Consider the following 17821-nt stretch of genomic DNA (forward strand, 5'->3'; position numbering starts at 1 on the left):
GCACTGCATTGGATATAAAAAGAATGCAGAAGCTCGTTCGGACCAGGGGACCAAGGTTGTAATTAGCAATTTTGGTTTGAACTGATGAGCACATGATGGGTTATCTGTCGGTTGTAATGTACCACTGAGCAAGTACACTCTCTCGTGTACTGAAACCCTTTAATTTTAATATTTATGAGAAAGCCTGAACAGAAATATTTCAGTAGAAGCATATGTAAACTCACTGATTTTACATGCCATTTATTACACACTCAGAAGGAAAACACATGCACTCACAGTCCGCCCTTAATCCAACCCTCCTTTCTAGAAACTAAGTCTAGATTTCTTGCAAAGGCACACACTAAAGTTCCTGGTGTATGGAAAAAATTGACAGAAAATCTTAATGACAAAGACCGTGTTTTTTCTTAAAAAATATTTTAATATGTTTCCAAGATTTGCAGACAAGAATTAGGCAGGAATATTTGAGGAAATACCAACAGTGCAAAACGATGCTTCAAAAAGACTTATAAAATCTGATTCGTAACCACTGTTCATTTAAATGCTATTTTGACTTTAATAGAAAGATGTGCAAAGCATTTATAAATAGGTTACGGAATCCTTTAAAACCCAGGCGAACTTTTCAGAAAGCACTTCATGAAACAGGACATGGTTGACATGGAGAAACCATGATTAAGTTGGATAAAATGCAGAGAATCAAGAAGAAAGCAGTGGCTTTGTACTTGTGAGCCAGTTAAACTCATTTAAAGTGTTTTAAATACTGAATGTTTACCTAAAATACCAAAGCTATGACAACAGAAATTCAAATAGTACTAGTAGTGCAATGACTTAAGTTCGGGTGGCTTCATTTTGAACAATGACAAACCACATATTGCGTACAACACATGTAAACAAAATGCTAGTTACAATTAAATATTCATAAGCGATAGGCAAGAATTGCATTGTTGTAGAAATGAATGGAATGTGTACAGTCTTCTTTTGATTTTATTTCTTAGAATACATGAAAAGGCAAGTTTTTATACTCAAGCTAAATTTCTAAAACATGTACCATGCTCTAGTCTGCAAAGAAACCTGAGAATGTTTTTATTAAAATAAGTTCCTATAAAATGTGCCTGTAAGCAGACGACCACCTCACAAAATGCATTAAAATAAATTCAAAAAATAGTTATCTGACTACAAGTTGCAAAAGTTTTAAAAACACTAAACAATCTTGGTTAAGAAACATTTTCGAAAGACCATCTTTGATATAAGGCTACCATACTTTGGATCTTCAAAAGAGGACAAGAAAAGATATAAATAGAATGTTCATAAAGCAATGCTACTTTGGTAGATCAATGAAAGATTTTTCACAGGATGAAGAATGAGGAAGTAGTTATTCTTAACTACTTTAAAAACAGAAAATTAACATTGCTAAGTGAAAATGTCAAATCCAGAGTGTAACTATTTTGGTATGAAATCACAAAAAATGAAGATGCATTATGGAGGACAATGTGGACCAAAATAACTGCAGGTTTAGACACTTTTCGATCACCTAATCTTTTTCCTTTGATTGGTACTTAAAACCAACACAAAGAAGTAAATGTGTAGCTATGTTTCAGGGGTACTACTGTCTCAACTAACGGGAATGAGTACGAATCAGGAAGCAATATCCAGAAGCTATAATGTATAAACAACTACATTATTAACATTCTCGTACACAATATAAATATTTGGATCCAGTAATTTAAATACTACCCTTTGCCAGGGTCTAAATACCTTTTAATTATAAACATTGATATTATGTACTAGAGAGCGTGTCATTTCGGGAAAGAACATGTATCAGCGAAGTTAGCCCTCAGCATACGAGCTATTAACCACCATACTGCAATTTCACCCCCTTATAGGTTTGCGCGCCCTCACGTTTATGTCCCTGCTGTGTGATTCCCCTAGCTTAAAATGTAGGGCAACCACATTCATTAATTCCTGTATTCTACGCTGACTAGTGGCTGCACTAACCTCAGCATTGCATACAGGATGTTAAAAAGTGTCACTGATTTACATTGGTGTACAGAATCTTGCTGTATCTGTAAGTTATTATAAGCAAGGCCTTTGTGTTTCAGAAAACCCTATAATATTGCCCTGGTCATTAGCAAGGCAAGAATCTACAGCATACACATACATATCACAATGATTAGACTGAAGGGAAATTTCAAGAGCTACTGTGCGCATTTTTCTTGCCAAGTATATATAACTTATGATGCATATGAATGTTACTATTAAGTAAATCTTAATATCAAAATTTCAGTTTGTAAAATAAGAGACAATAGTCACCACTGTAATCCAACCATCCAAACAAATTATACTCTTCCATTTATGTTAAGAACAGGACAGCTGAAATCCATGATTTTTTTGTATACAAGTGTAAAGGTGAAAAATAACTGACACTCAACCAATTTTAAACTCAAATACAAAAGTGGTAAGAGTGATGCTTAGTTGCACTGTCCTAATTTTCATCACATCTCTGAGCAAAGAACAAGAAATATGGTTGGCAGATGACTGCAAAAACACAAAAAGCAAAGAAACACTGACAACGTTCCTAAAGAGGATTGTTTGTAATGACAAAAATGGTTTTCAATAATAAATTGGCAGAATGTCCTCCAATAATAAAAAGCTTACCAAATATACATGTTAAGAAAAACAATTATACAGGCTTTGTTTTAAGAAATGACAGCTGAATAAAGACAAAGTACTGTAAAAAAATCTTTCAAAGGCTACAAAGAAATCTGGAAAAATACTGAATGTATTTCTTAAGCCCAGATAGGAATATGGAAAGACATCATTGATGTCAACAATTTACATATACAAACCTGACTTGGTTTATTTTTTTAAATTCTATATATAAAAATGAGGCCAATATAACTTTCAGGATTCATGGGATTTCCTTAATTTTACACTAAATCTATATGAGAAGCAAATGTACTTAAAGGTCATTATTATACAAGAATTAAACAGAATGCTACACTGATTAAATAAACATTCATACATAAAGGAAGCCGAAACAAACTGCAAGGTTTAAAACAATGTCATGGTTTACATCTTCGGAACTCTACCATTAGAATGGGAAAGCGGTCAAAATAAATAGTCTTGCTATAGGCAGCTTTTAATTCAAGAATACTACCACTCACTTGTTGCACAAATACCTTTAACAACTAAAACATGTACACAAAGTTTGACAAATGTAAAGTCACTGATTAGTGTTAAGGTCGCCCACAAACCCTGAAAATTTTCATATTTCCCAGATTCTCTCCATGGAATAAAAAGTCATTTAAAGTTCAGCCATCTAAAGTATCTAATTCTTCACATGTTCTGTGTGAAATCGCTCCTTGGAAAAACTCCAGTGAGTTTGAGCTTCCTTTACCATTGCTGTCAATTCTTGGTCTCTTTGCAGATCTGTCATTTGACTCTTCAAAATCATTTTCATTTCTTGTATTTAGATGGATTTTTTTGTGGTTACTGGTATTTCCACTGTCATGGCCATTGGTATTTGCATTAAGATGTTCCTTTTTACCACAAGTAGGGCCATTTGAATGTAATCCTTCCATATTTATTTCATCTTTATTCGACAATTCCAACAGACCATTGGAAGAGAGACCTAAAAAATGAAAAATCAGTTTGTAAATAAGTAATCTCTTTATTGCGTGATTAAAAAAAACCTTTGCAATCAGCTACATAGTAAAACACATGTGCAAAGTGCATAAAACAACCCATTTTGTACTAGAAAAATTCATTAAATTTCATTTAAGAAATTAACATATTTCCATAAAATTACAAGGAGAGTGTACAAACTGGCCTACAGTACGAGCAATAAGGTGCGATGGATGTCATGAAAAAGTGCAAGGTGTCAGATTTAGAGACCATTCTCCTAAAACGTTCCTAAGGCAGTGCAAGTTTCTATAAAATTGGCCTTGAGAGTCATGACTGAACTAGCATGGAAGACTAAAGATGGTCAACCAGAAGTACATATTTGCCAGTTACAATCAGCAATTTTTATGTCGCAGTTACTGACCCACAAAAAAAGAAAAATAAAGACTATTTAAAATCCCAAGGAACAGTAGTTGTAAACAGTAGGTACCACAGTAGGTCTCTTTTAAGAAGGATTCCAATGAGAAACTCAGATATCGATGGGCCTGGATTGAGGACCGACTTGTTAGAGTACTGCTGGGGTTAGCTTTGTTTTTACTGCGCTCATAAAGTGGACAAAGCTGTAGGCCAACTACACGTCGCTTCCCTCGAAGCAGGTCTTCACCGCCTGTCTACATGTTCGTATCGAAGTTTCGATCAGACGCTGCTTTAATATCAGTCTTCGTTCCCCGTCTAAGCCCTGCAAATTCACAGTAAGTGCAAGACATCCTCTTTGTTGTCACCACATAGTCTTCAATGATTAGTTGTGTCTGTGCGTTTCCATGGAGGGAGGTGCCTCTTAACGGGTAAGATTCCCAACCGCAGAAGCAAAAAATGTCCTTCATGAGTCTCGAGAAGCCTGTTCCCAGGGTTGTGGCTTGCACCTCGAATAACTCTGAATTACAAACCATCCGTGGGCCCTCCTGCTTAGTGCCGCTTTGTATTCTTCAAGGGATACAAACTTCACTGATTTATTTACAAGTTCCTTGAAGCTTTTCTGGGGAATACTGGTTTCCCATATGTCCTGTAAAGCAAGCTGCCTTATTGCTTACTGAAGGTAGGCCATGGCAGGACTGCCTTTGTTCCTTGTCATCTCCTTCCATAAGTGTGAGTTCAATTTCCTAGGCTCAGCTTCCTTTATTTTGTGCCAGCATTTGGCATAGGCACCTTTCCGTGTTATTTGCTGCTTTTGGAGGCCGAACTCTAGCCTTATTTGTGCTGGCGAAGTGTATTGTGAGAGAGTGAATATTATTCTCACGGCCTTGGAGACCACCTTATCCAAAGTGCTCATCTCTCACTCTCATCGACTCACTACCATAAGTGATTGTAGGTAAAAGCGTAGCTCGAAGCACTTCCAGTAGAGGGATAAGATTGGGGCATGTTATTTTGTGCTTGATGTTTTTAAATGCAACTGCCAATAAGGTCCCTCTACCTTAGATAGCTGCTTTTTGTTTGAGGTACGTGGCCTTCCTGTTGAAGTTTATTCCCAGATACTTATATACGTCAACCGTCGCCCCCGAGCATCAATCGGGGTAGATGTTTGTTACTCTGCTGGTTTGATACCACGACTTTAGATTGTTCAAGGTTTATACTTACCCTGTTCTTGTCTGCGAAGTTACTTGTAGTATTTATCAGGTGCTTCAGGCCGAATGGAGTTCGGCTGATCAGTATCAGATCGTCGGCACACTAAGTTTGAAAGTGTTAAACCGCCCAGATTCAGAACATGATGGTTACAGTTATCCAGCTCAATAGAGATCAGACACAAAGAGGTTGAACAGGGTTGGGGCAAGGGCGCAGCCCTGCTTCAGCCCTTTGGTGGTTGGTAATCTACTTGACAGACAGTCCCCGGCCCCCAGCTTAATTTAGACTCATGTCTTAGAGTGGAGTAGAATTAACGGATTCAGGAGGGTTGGAGTCATTTCCGACCCGGAGAGTTTTGCCCAGAGCTTTCCCCATCTATGCTGTTGAAAGCAGCTTTATAATCGATGGAGCAGACAAATAGTGGCTTGTTGATCGTTTCGGTAGCATCTATTAAAAGCGAAAGAGCGAGAATATTTGTCGATGTCCCCGTTCTTTCTTGAAAGCCTGTTTGATTGATGGTAATTAGGGCTTTTTCCAGTGCCCACACCGCAAGTTCATCCAATAGAAGGCCCACGCAATATTTGGCCTCTATGTCAATTAGTCAGATGAGCCTAATTCTTCGGATCAATCTTGCTACCTTTCTTGTGGATAGGTGAAATAATTGATCCCTTCCAAGAATCTGGAATTTTTTCAGCTTCCAAGATATTATTTAAAAGGGGTAGTAGAGCTTCAGCCCAGTACTTTGGATCCTGCTTATAAATAATCGGTGGTAAACCGTTGGACCTGGGCGCTCCCTCCTTTCAGCTTTTCCGAGATTCTATTCGCAATCTGTTTATTTGAGAAGAGGGGAGCGAATTCCAGACCTTGGTGTTTTGGAGGCTGCCAGTTGCGTTGGCGCACTGGTGTAATTTCGCCTGCTTCCGTTTTGAAGTGGTGCGGTAAGTACTTTGCCCAGGCGTGCTTCGTTTTATGAGAATTTATTCCTGGAGTCATTGGCTTCTTTATACTGATGACTTACTGATGACTATGTGCCACAAACTACCACTGTTGTTGGTTTTTTCATCATGTAGCAATTTTGCCCATATTTAGTTTGTAAATTAATACAAATGTTCAAACGAAAATACATATCTAAAATAAATATAAGCCACTAAGATGCATTCAAAAGGAAGGTTAAAAGTTGCAAAAAGAGTTAAAACAAAAAACGATGCCTTGCACGGGCTACATTGCATTAGATTAGGGCAATTACACAAAATGTTTAATGCTGTATAATTTTATTTACAAAAATCAGGATTAGTGGTTACCAATCAGTTTTAAACTACCAACCTATCTAACTCTTGAACTGTCCTATAAATAGTCACTGGCCTCCAACTATTAGCACAGAACTTCCCCCATTCTATCAGTATTTCAATTTGTAAGCACAAGACTACACAAGACTACCCTCAAATTGTCCTAAATTCCATGCCCATTCCTGGCAAACTATGGTCTGATCTTTATTCTAATAGGCTTATGTTCCTCATCATAGATATAAGTATACTTTTAGTTATTTGAGACCGCTGCTTTTTTAGAGCTAGTGCAGTCCTTGTAGCAGACAAGAGGGTACATAGCGAACAAGTTACTTACCTTCGGTAACGCTTTTTCTGGTAGATACAGTATCTGCCTGTGGATTCCTCACATTGTGAATATCCCCCTTGCGTCAGCAACATTCGGAAATTCTTTTGTAGCTTCGCGCCGACGTGGACGACGTCAGAGGCACAGCATCGCACGCGACCCCGCTGACGTCACCGACACTACAATAGGCCCACGCCGGCGTGATGACATCAGTTCTGCCCTTTTTTCCGTGCCTTCGAGGCACACGGACGGACCAATGACAGTAGACATATACACAGTATACGCAGTACAAATATCAAGGTAACACACACAGTGTGAAGCAAATGCAATAAAACATTCGAAATAAACAACTCCTTGATAATAAAATAAATACATTACAGTGACTCTGGTATAGAAGAGTGGACAACGGGGAGGCGGGTGGGTCAGTGAGGAATCCACAGGCAGATACTGTATCTACCAGAAAAAGTGTTACCGAAGGTAAGTAACTTGTTCTCCTGATAGATACATCTGCCAGTGGATTCCTCACCTTGTGAATAGAGTCCCACAGCAGTCCCCACTCCCGGAGGAGTGTGTCCACTCTGCTACACAAAGAAATCCTGGAGGACAGAGCACGCGAAGTGGCCGTCCCTCCTCACCTCAGTGTCCAAGCAATAATGCTTTGCGAAAGTGTGGAGGGAGGCCCAAGTCACCGCTCTACAAATGTCCTCAACCGGCACACCTCTTGAAAGTGCAGAAGTCGAAGACTTAGCTCTAGTAGAGTGAGCTCTAATACCCTCTGGAGGATCCTTACCGGCCAAAGAGTAGCAGATCTTTATACAGAGGATGATCCATCTTGAAAGAGTCCTTTTATGTACCGCTCTTCCTTTCTTGCAGCCAGCAAACCCAACGAAGAGCTGGTCATCCAATCGATAGTCTTTAGTTCTATCAATATAAAAACTCACCACCCTGTTGGGGTCCAGACGGTGTAGCCTCTCCTCCTCCTTGGAAGGGTGATGGGGAGGATAAAAGGTAGGAAGGGTAATAGATTGACCTAGGTGGAAGGGAGACACCACCTTAGGGAGAAAAGCTGCCCTGGTCCTAAGAACCATTCGATCAGCATGAATGGCCAAGAACGGGGGCTTGGAACTAAGAGCTTGAAGCTCACTTACCCTCCTTGCCGAGGTGATCGCAACCAGGAAGACCGTCTTAAAAGACAAAAGCCTCATGGGACACTTGTGCAAGGGTTCGAAGGGAGAACCCATCAAGTAGGTTAATACAAGATTTAAATCCCACTGAGGAACAATAAAAGGAGTTGGAGGGAACTTATTTGTGAGGCCCTTCAGAAATCTCAAAACTACAGGAGATTTGAAAAGAGACGGCTGGTCCGGCAAACAGAGAAATGCCGACAATGCCGAAAGATAGCACTTCACTGTAGCAACAGAAAATCCAGCCAAAGAAAGAGCAAACTGTAGTATATCAGATAAATGGGCTTTCAAAGGGTCAACAGACCTCTCCCCACACCAAGAGACAAATTTAGCCCATCTGTAAAAATAAATGGACTTGGTGGAGTCACGCCTAGCTGATAATATGACATCCACCACATCGTGTGGGAGAGAAAGAGTTCAGGTTGCCCCGTTCAATCTCCAAGCATGAAGGTGTAATGTCTGGAGGTGGGGGTGTAGAACCTGCCCCTCCATTTGAGAGAGCAGATCTGCCCTGAACGGAAGACGGAGCGGTGGGCGAGAGGAGAGGTGGAAAAGATCCGTGTACCACACCCTTCTTGGCCAATCCGGGGTGACCAATATAACTTGGGCCCGGTCTTGGCGAATCTTCCTCAGAACCCGAGGAATCAAAGGTATGGGAGGAAACACGTAAAGGAGTTGCGAGTCCCAACTCAACTGAAACGCGTCCCCCAAGGCTCCCTGCATCGGAAACTGGAGGCTGCAGAATGAGGGGCAGTGAGCATTCTCGCGAGTGGCGAACAGGTCCACCTGAGGAGTCCCCCATGTCTGAAAGACGTGACTAACCACCTCCGGGTGAAGCCTCCACTCGTGGTCGGCCCAGAACTGCCGACAGAGACGGTCTGCTCGCACGTTCAGAACGCCGGCCAGATGATTTTCCATTAGACAAATCTGGTGGTCCTGAACCCAGGACCAGAGGCGCAGAGCCTCTCTGCAGAGACACTGCGACCCTACTCCTCCCTGCTTGTTATACCACATCGCGGTCGTGTTGTCCGTCAGGACTTGTACCGACAGACAGCGAAGGGAAGGGAGGAAGGCCTCGAGCGCCAGACGTATCGCCCTCAATTCCAGAAGGTTGATGTGAAGCAACCTTTCTTCTGGAGACCAAAGACCCTTCACCTCCAGATCCCCCAGATGAGCACCCCACCCTAGAGTGGATGCATCCGTTACCACTGTGGCCACCGGAGGTAGATGAAAAGGCTTTCCCTGAGACAGATTGCCTTCCATACCCCACCAAGACAGATCCGCTGCACTTTCTCTGGAGATCCTGATCGACTTCATGAGATCTCCGTTGTGTTGATACCACTGCCTGCGGAGGCACCACTGGAGCGCCCTCATGTGCCAGCGTGCATGGTTGACCAACAGAATGCAGGAAGCCATCAGACCGAGCAGGCGAAGGACCTTCAGGACCGGAACAACCGCTCCATTGTAGAATAAAGGAATCATTTCCTGTATGTCGCGAATCCTTTGAGGTGGAGGGAATGCACGACATACAGTTGTGTCCAGTACAGCACCTATGAACAGGTTGCGCTGGGAGGGCACCAGGTGAGACTTGGGTACATTTATCAAAAAACTCAACCGGTATAACAACTGAGTTATCTCCTGCAGATGCTGGAGCACCTTCTCTGACGACTCTGCCTTGATCAGCCAGTTGTCCAAATAGAGGAATACTGGAATCCCCGACCTTCTGAGATGTGCTGCCACCACCACCTTGGTGAAGACTCGAGGCACAGTAGTAATTCCAAAAGGAAGGACCGCAAACTGATAGTGTTGCGATCCCACCGTAAAACGGAGATACTTCCTGTGCGACTTCAGGATTGGGATGTGGAAATACGCATCCTGCAAGGCGAGCGACACCATCCAGTCTTCTTCCAGCAGCGCTTGAAGAACCTGTGCAAGGGTGAGCATCTTGAATTTCTTCTGTTTCAGATAGATTCAAGATCCTGAGATCCAGGATTGGACGAAGCCTGCCATCCTTTTTGGGTATCAGAAAATACCGGGAGTAGCATCCCTGACCCCTTTCCTGCTCTGGGACCACCTCTATCGCACCCTTTCTGAACAGTGTCAGCACCTCCTCCTGCAGGAGTAACAGATGTTCCTCCGTGCAAAAACCTTGGCGAGGAGGGTAGTTGGGAGGGAATTCCCGAAAGGGAAGGGCATACCCATTTTCTACGAGATTGAGAACCCAAAGATCTCATGTAACCGATTACCAATCCCGTAGAAAGTAGGTAAGCCGACCCCCCACCGGACCCACATGATCCTGAATGGCGGATCTAGGACTGCTTTTCATGAGGCTGGGGGGTTAGAGGAGGTAGAGGAGGAAGAGGCTTGACGACCTCGAGGCCTAGCTCTTTGCTTTCCCCTATAAGATCTGTACAAGGAGTTCTGCTGCTGCTGCTGACCTTGCCTATAGTTGTGAAAAGAAGAGCGTCCAAAACCCCTGAACCTCTTGGCTGAAGAACCTCTGATTTGAAGCCCTAAAGATTTAGCAGTTGCTCTACTGTCTTTAAATCTCTCCAAAGCCGTATCAGCCTTCTTGCCAAAGAGGCCAGATGCATCAAAAGGCAGATCCAGCAAAGCCGCCTGAACGTCTGCCGAAAAGTCTGAAGATTTCAGCCAAGCCAATCTCCTAGCGGCAACCGCAGTGCCCATGATACGTGCCACGGAGTCTGCAGTGTCCAGACCACTCTGTATCACTTGGCGTGCCGCAGCCTGTGCATCTGATAAAACCTCCTCAAAATCTCTCCTGTGGTCATCAGGGATCTTAGGAGCTGAAGTACGCATAGTGTCCATAAGGGCATGCACATACCTCCCCATAAGGCAAGTGACATTAGTTGACTTCAACGCCATACTTGCAGAGGAGAAGGTCTTTTTAGCCACCTGATCTTGTTTCTTTGCCTCTTTGTCACCGGGGACCTGAGGAAAGGCACTCGCATTCTTTTTGGAACAGGCTGCTTGTATGACTAGACTCTCAGGTGACGGATGAGATGTCAGAAAAGCAGGGCCTTCAGGTGCAACCCTGTACCTTCTCGCCACACTCTTGGATACTGCAGGAGCGGTCAGTGGTTTTTTCCACACCTCCATAATAGGTTCCGTTAAGGTTTCATTAAACGGAAGCAATGGTTCCACCACAGAGCTAGATGAATGCAAAACATCTGTAAGAAGATTAGACTTAAACTCCACTGTTGGTAAAGTCAATTGCAGAAGTTCTGGACGTCCTTTGTAAGCGCATCAGAGCCGGATGGTAACTCCCACTCTGGAGAAAAATCCAGACTACCAGCATCAGCCAGATCCTCAAAACAGTCATCCTCCAGTTCACCTTCCTCCATATCAGGACGTGACTCAAAATATCTTTGCTCCTCCAAAAGGCGTTGTGGTTCCCTCCTGGACCTCTCCTTTACACGCTTTTCAGCCGGATCCACCAACGGCTCCGACGGAGCCGGGATCGACGTCGGTATCGAATCCGATGGCCCAGTGGGATGCTCTCGAGGTCGATCTGGAGCGGGCGACGCCGGAACCGGCGTCGACGACCTTGGCGGAGCCGGGTATTGCCATGGCGGCGTCGGAGCCGGCATAAAGGGCATGAATGGAGCAGGAGGACCCATGGGACCCGGAGGTGCGCCAGAGGGGTACCACGCCCTTGAAAAGACGCCATACATAGCGTTTAAAAACGCTGATGGGTCCTGGCCTGGGGCTGGGAAAGGTGGCTGAAAACCCTCAGGCTGGTCTTGTGGAGGGTTCGGATTCGGCTCTTCGACAGGCGCAGAATCCACATCCACATGAACTTCTTCCTCATCACGGGCCGGAGACGGCGCCGGAGACGGATTCGAAGCCGGAGTCGGCGACTGTACCTGCGACTCCGACGGAGAGGCCTCACCTTCATGATCCGAGACATCCAGCGTGACCACCTTGGAACGTACCTTCTTCGGTGACCTCGACTCCTTACCTTATCGACGTCGGGACTCATGCCTCTTCTTCTTATGTCTCCTTCTCGACTTCGAAGCATGGTCTGAAGCGGACTTCGAAGCCGACTCCTCTTGAGATCTGGATCTTGACTTCGATCTCGACAGTCGAGAGCGAGACCTCGAAGATTTTCCTTTGCCAGCCTTCAGCTTTGCTACCAGGAGTTTGGTCTCTCTTTCTCTCAGGGCCTTCGGGTTCATCTTCCGACAGGATGAACATCCATCCACGTCATGGTCAGAGCTCAAACACCACCAAATGCAGTCCTCGTGCGGGTCCGTAATGGACATCATTTTCCCGCACTCCCTGCAGGGCTTGAAGCCGGTCTTCTTTGTCGACATCGTGAAGAAACAAGAAACAAAGAAGCAGAAAGCGAATAATAAGGTAACAAAGTCACCAGTTGGCTACTGAGATTCCCGAAACCGTTAGCGTCGACGACGCGGAAAAAAGGGAACTGATGTCATCACGCCGGCGTGGGCCTATTGTAGTGTCGGTGACGTCAGCAGAGTCGCGTGCGATGCTGTGCCTCTATGATGTCGTCCACGTCGGCGCAAAGCTACAAAAGAATTTCCGAATGTTGCGGACGCAAGGGGGATATTCACAAGGTGAGGAATCCACTGGAAGATGTATCTATCAGAAAGAGATTTACTTTAGGAGTTTAGGGGAAGTATGGTTACTGGGCAGTCAGAGTGTTATGAGACGTATATCAGGAGATTCATAGGTGGAGATAGTATGGAGCTCTAGATCCTCGCACATAGCAGAAGGTCTCACGTCTAGTCATTTCCTTTCTGCATTTTCAGGTCTTAAGTTTGGCAATGATGCTTCTGCTGTGGGTGTTGCAAGATCCAGTAGAAATCCTAATCTTGGTAACCAGGTATAATAAAGTGCATGAACTGACTGCCTCGTCAACGACAGCTGGTCTTCAAGATGGTGCAAAGGGAGCAAGTGGAGTTCCCTGAATGTAGGTGTGATTCTATGATCCTTTATAAGACCTTTAAACTGACAGGCAACAGTATGGTGGGAATTCCTCCAGAAGGTCAAGTGTGTCTCAAGGGTACCAACCAGCAATCCGTTACCTCTGTTTGAAAAAGATAGGATCAGTGTTTGCATAACATTCCAAAGTTTCACAAAAGGCCTTTATTTGGTGCATCAGACATTATTAGTGAAATGTTGAGTGCTGAGGTAGAGGTTAGCCTTTATTGTGAAACCTAAGTATTTAACACTGTTGAGAAGTCATCAAGTGATGATGTCCATATTTAATGCAGAAAGTCAAACTTGTGGTTGCCGTTGCTTGAACACAATCTTATTTATTTTACAGTAGATAAAAATATAAATGTTTGGCAGATATTCAGAATAATTAGAAGAATAGATAAGGTGCTAGAGAAGAACAGTGCCATGAATAGAAGCACAAAAAAGACATTGTGACCAGCTTGATTCGGGCTCACTGCTGTAGCTATAGATACGTTTTAGTGTTGATGCCTAGAAAGAGAAAAGCATGTCCAGGATAGCTTAATACTTTGATCCAAGATTGGGACAGCATCACAAAGAGAAAATCTGTGATATACCTGGAGTGAGAACCTGAATGCTAAGGATAGATAAGCGGCTTTGTGCCAGGGGCAAATCCCCTTCCAATTAATCACCACTTGGTTGACACTCAGGAAAAGGATAGGGTGTCAACAAGCATGACGTGGGGAGCTGGCAGATCCTTAGGGTGAATAGAGGGGTTGTTACTTGGCTGGGGCTGTAGGAAGCACGTCTGAGGGTGAAGTGTGAGTTGCCTGTCAGATAATGTGACTATTGTGCTTGAAGTGTAGCAATGGGATCCTCCACAAATTAATCTGTTGCCTAGAAATGACCTTCAAGTAGAGTGGAATGGTTTTAACACACTGATAGAGCTTGAAATCCCTGCCAGTCAGTAAGAGACCAAGGGGCGCCATGTGCATGTTGAAGATCACCGGAGAGAGGAAGAAGTTGTCACAAGAGAACGAGAAGAGCTTGGACATGGAGAGGGATATAATGTTCCTTATCTGCAGCCCTGTCCAGCTCAATCTACAGATTCCTTCTCTTCATTTATATAATTAAGTCATAGAGAAGATAAATGGCCTGAGAGTTAAATGAAGTAAGAGACTTTATTAACTTGTGTTTACTTTGATCCCACGTATCGCTTTCCCTTAGATACTGGAGAAGACTATCCAAGAGTGAAATCAAAATAACTTGTAATGACAGTTTTCATTTAACAAACTGGCTGAACCAAAATACATTCCTTAACAGAACTTTACCAAACTGGGTGCCAAATGTAACATCTATGCAGTACACGCATTTGTTGCAGATTGCACTTTATGCTCTCTTCCCAGCCAAACATGGCTCTCTCTTCACCAACCAGATACCAAACATAAGCTAGTTAGTCAACATGGCAGACTCTGTTTGGAGCACTTAAGGTCTGCAATCTAAATAGTTATCCCTGATCCTGCACACCTAAGACCGCCCCAGCATATTGATTAACAGAAGTCCATAACAAAACACCAAAAAAAGGCGCCCCTTCAATTTACTCCACCACTGCCACTTTCTGAAAACCTTTTTTATTCCATAGTATGCAATACAAAACAAGCATTTGCAATGCAATAGGTCTCGCATTAGGAAAGTTTGAGCTATTGGTATTGTAAATGACACATTTTTTTTATTTATGTGTTGGTTTTGAAAATAGCAAACTTAATAGCTTTGTCATTTACAATGCCAATAGTTTTAACTGTTGCAAATGTGACACCTATAGCATTTGTAATGCAATGTGTTGTATTTACGTGACTTAGATGTATTGATATTTCAAATAACAATGGCTTTTACAGTTTTTAATAATTAATACTGAAATAAAAGTTATTGTAATTTATAATAGCAGAAGCTTAAACTTTTGTAAAAAAATTGTGAAGATTATGTTAATTGTATTTTATTGTGACGAAAATCCAAGAACAGAAGTGAAATATCATCTATTTGTGATTTTTGTAATAAAGCTTGAAACATTGAGAGAACATATTTGAACATATTTGAACCAGTTGTTGAATGGTTGCACAGATTGATGCTGTGGTGGCGCTGAGTGATGTTGTGGTGGCGACGAGTGATGCGGTGGCGTTCATTGATGCTGTGGTAGCACCTAGTGAGTTGTATTTCCCATGAGTGATGCTGTGGTGGTGCTGAGTGATGCTGTGGCGAAGCGATAGATAGAGGGAGGGCGATAGATAGATAGAGTGATGGCGATAGAGTGAGTGCGATAGATAGTGTATTTATGTTGCATTGAGTAGTGTAAGTATGAGGTGTGTAATTATACGGCACTGAGTGGTATTATGTGGAGTGTATTTACGTTGCATTGAGAAGAGTAATTATATGGGGTGTAATTATGTGGCGCTGAGTGGTAATATGGGGAGTGTATGTTGTATACAGTAGAGTAATTATGTGGCACTGAGTGGTATTTGGAGTGTATGTTGCATTGAGTGCAGTGTAATTATGTAGCATATTATGTGGCACTGAGTGGTATTGTGTGGAGTGTGTGTTGCATTCAGTAGAGTGTACTTATGTGGCACTGAGTGGGATTTGGAGTGAATGTTGCATTGAGTGCAGTGTAAATATGTGGTGTGTAATTATGTGGTGTGTAATTATGTGGTGTGTAATTATGTGGTGTGTAATTATGTGGCACTGAGTGGTATTTGGAGTGTATGTTGCATTGAGTGTAGTGTAATTATGTGGCACTGAGTGGTATTTGGAGTGTATGTTGCATTAAGTGCAGTGTAATTATGCGGCGTGTAATTATGTGGCACTGAGTGGTATTTGGAGTGTATGTTGCATTGAGTGCAGTGTAATTATGTAGCATGTAATTATGTGGCATTGAGTGGTATTGTGTGGAGTGTATGTTGTATTCAGTAGAGTGTAAATGTGTTGTGTAATTTTGTGACACTGAGTCGTATTGTTTGGAGTGTATGTTGCATTGAGAGCAGTGTAATTATGTGGCGTGTAATTATGTGGCACTGAGTGGTACTTGGAGTGTATGTTGCATTGAGAGCAGTGTAATTATGTAGCATATAATGATGTGGCACTGAGTGGTATTTGGAGTGTATGTTGCATTGAGAGCTGTGTCATTATGTGGCAGTGCAGTGTGTGTGTGAGGCAGGGCAGTGTGTGAGGCAGGGCAGTGTGTGAGGCAGGGCAGTGTGTGTGTGTGTGAGGCAGTGTGTGTGTGTGAGGCAGCGCAGTGTGTGAGGCAGTGTGTGTGTGTGAGGCAACGCAGTGTGTGTGAGGCAGCGTGTGTGTGTGTGTGTGAGGCAGCGTGTGTGTGTGAGGCAGCGTGTGTGTGTGTGGCAGCGTGTGTGTGTGTGTGAGGCAGCGCAGTGTGTGTGTGAGGCAGCGCAGCGTGTGTGTGAGGCAGCGCAGCGTGTGTGTGAGGCAGCGCAGCGTGTGTGTGAGGCAGCGCAGCGTGTGTGTGAGGCAGCGCAGTGTGTGTGTGTGAGGCAGCGCAGTGTGTGTGTGTGAGGCAGCGCAGTGTGTGTGTGTGAGGCAGCGCAGTGTGTGTGTGAGGCAGCGCAGTGTGTGTGTGAGGCAGCGCAGTGTGTGTGTGAGGCAGCGCAGTGTGTGAGGCAGCGCAGTGTGTGAGGCAGCGCAGTGTGTGAGGCAGCGCAGTGTGTTCGGCAGCGCAGTGTGTTCGGCAGCACAGTGCGTGTGTGAGGCAGCGCAGTGTGTTCGGCAGCACAGTGGGTGTGTTCGGCAGCACAGTGCGTGTGTGAGGCAGCACAGTGCGTGTGTGAGGCAGCACAGTGTGTGTGTGAGGCAGCACAGTGTGTGTGTGAGGCAGTGTAGTGTGTAGCAGGGCAGTGTGTGTGATGCAGCGCAGTGTGTGTGATGCAGCGCAGTGTGCGTGAGAGGCAGTGTAGTGTGTGTCTCAGTGCAGTTTGTGTGTAACAGTGTGTGTGATAGGACAGTGTGACACAGCAGTGTGTGGCTACGTAGTGTGTGTGTGTGTGAGGCAGCGCAGTGTGTGAGGCAGCGCAGTGGGTGTGAGGCAGCGCAGTGGGTGTGAGGCAGCGCAGTGGGTGTGAGGCAGCGTGTGAGGCAGGGTGTGAGGCAGCGCAGTGGGTGTGAGGCAGCGCAGTGGGTGTGAGGCAGCGCAGTGGGTGTGAGGCAGCGCAGTGGGTGTGAGGCAGCGCAGTGGGTGTGAGGCAGCGCAGTGGGTGTGAGGCAGCGCAGTGGGTGTGAGGCAGCGCAGTGGGTGTGAGGCAGCGCAGTGGGTGTAAGGCAGCGCAGTGGGTGTAAGGCAGCGCAGTGGGTGTGAGGCAGCGCAGTGTGTGAGGCAGCGCAGTGTGTAGCAGGGCAGTGTGTGCGTGATGCAGCGCAGTGTGTGTGTGAGGCAGTGCAGTGTGTGTGTCACAGGGCAGTGTGTGTGTAACAGCGCAGTGTGTGTGATAGGACAGTGTGAGTGACACACTGTGTGTGACTACGTACTGTGTTTGTGAGGTAGCGCAGTGTGTGTGTGTGTGAGGCAGCGTGTGTGTGTGTGTAGTGTGTAGCAGGGCAGTGTGTGTGATGCAGCGCAGTGGGCGTGAGAGGCAGTGTAGTGTGTGTCTCAGTGCAGTTTGTGTGTAACAGTGCAGTGTGTGTGATAGGACAGTGTGGCACACAGCAGTGTGTGACTACGTAGTGTGTGTGTGAGGCAGCGCAGTGTGTGTGAGGCAGCGCAGTGTGTGAGGCAGCGCAGTGTGTGTGAGGCAGCGCAGTGTGTGTGAGGCAGCGCAGTGTGTGTGAGGCAGCGCAGTGTG

General features: G+C 44.5%; 1 protein-coding gene across 5 annotated transcripts in view; it reads right to left on the reverse strand.

Annotated features, from left to right (window-relative positions):
* Window positions 1–397: 397 nt before the first annotated feature.
* The window catches only part of MIER1 (MIER1 transcriptional regulator), a 399774-nt gene continuing 382350 nt past the window's right edge, over window positions 398–17821 (reverse strand). For all 5 annotated transcript variants that reach the window (XM_078668904.1, XM_078668900.1, XM_078668926.1 and 2 more), the window contains one exon: window positions 398–3628. In XM_078668904.1, the coding sequence (XP_078525030.1) occupies window positions 3309–3628 (320 nt within the window). In that variant the 3' untranslated portion in view covers window positions 398–3308. The remainder of the gene's footprint in view (window positions 3629–17821) is intronic.

Source organism: Lissotriton helveticus, chromosome 1_2 (genome assembly GCF_964261635.1).
Source record: "Lissotriton helveticus chromosome 1_2, aLisHel1.1, whole genome shotgun sequence".
In the NCBI taxonomy this organism is placed as follows: domain Eukaryota; kingdom Metazoa; phylum Chordata; class Amphibia; order Caudata; family Salamandridae; genus Lissotriton; species Lissotriton helveticus.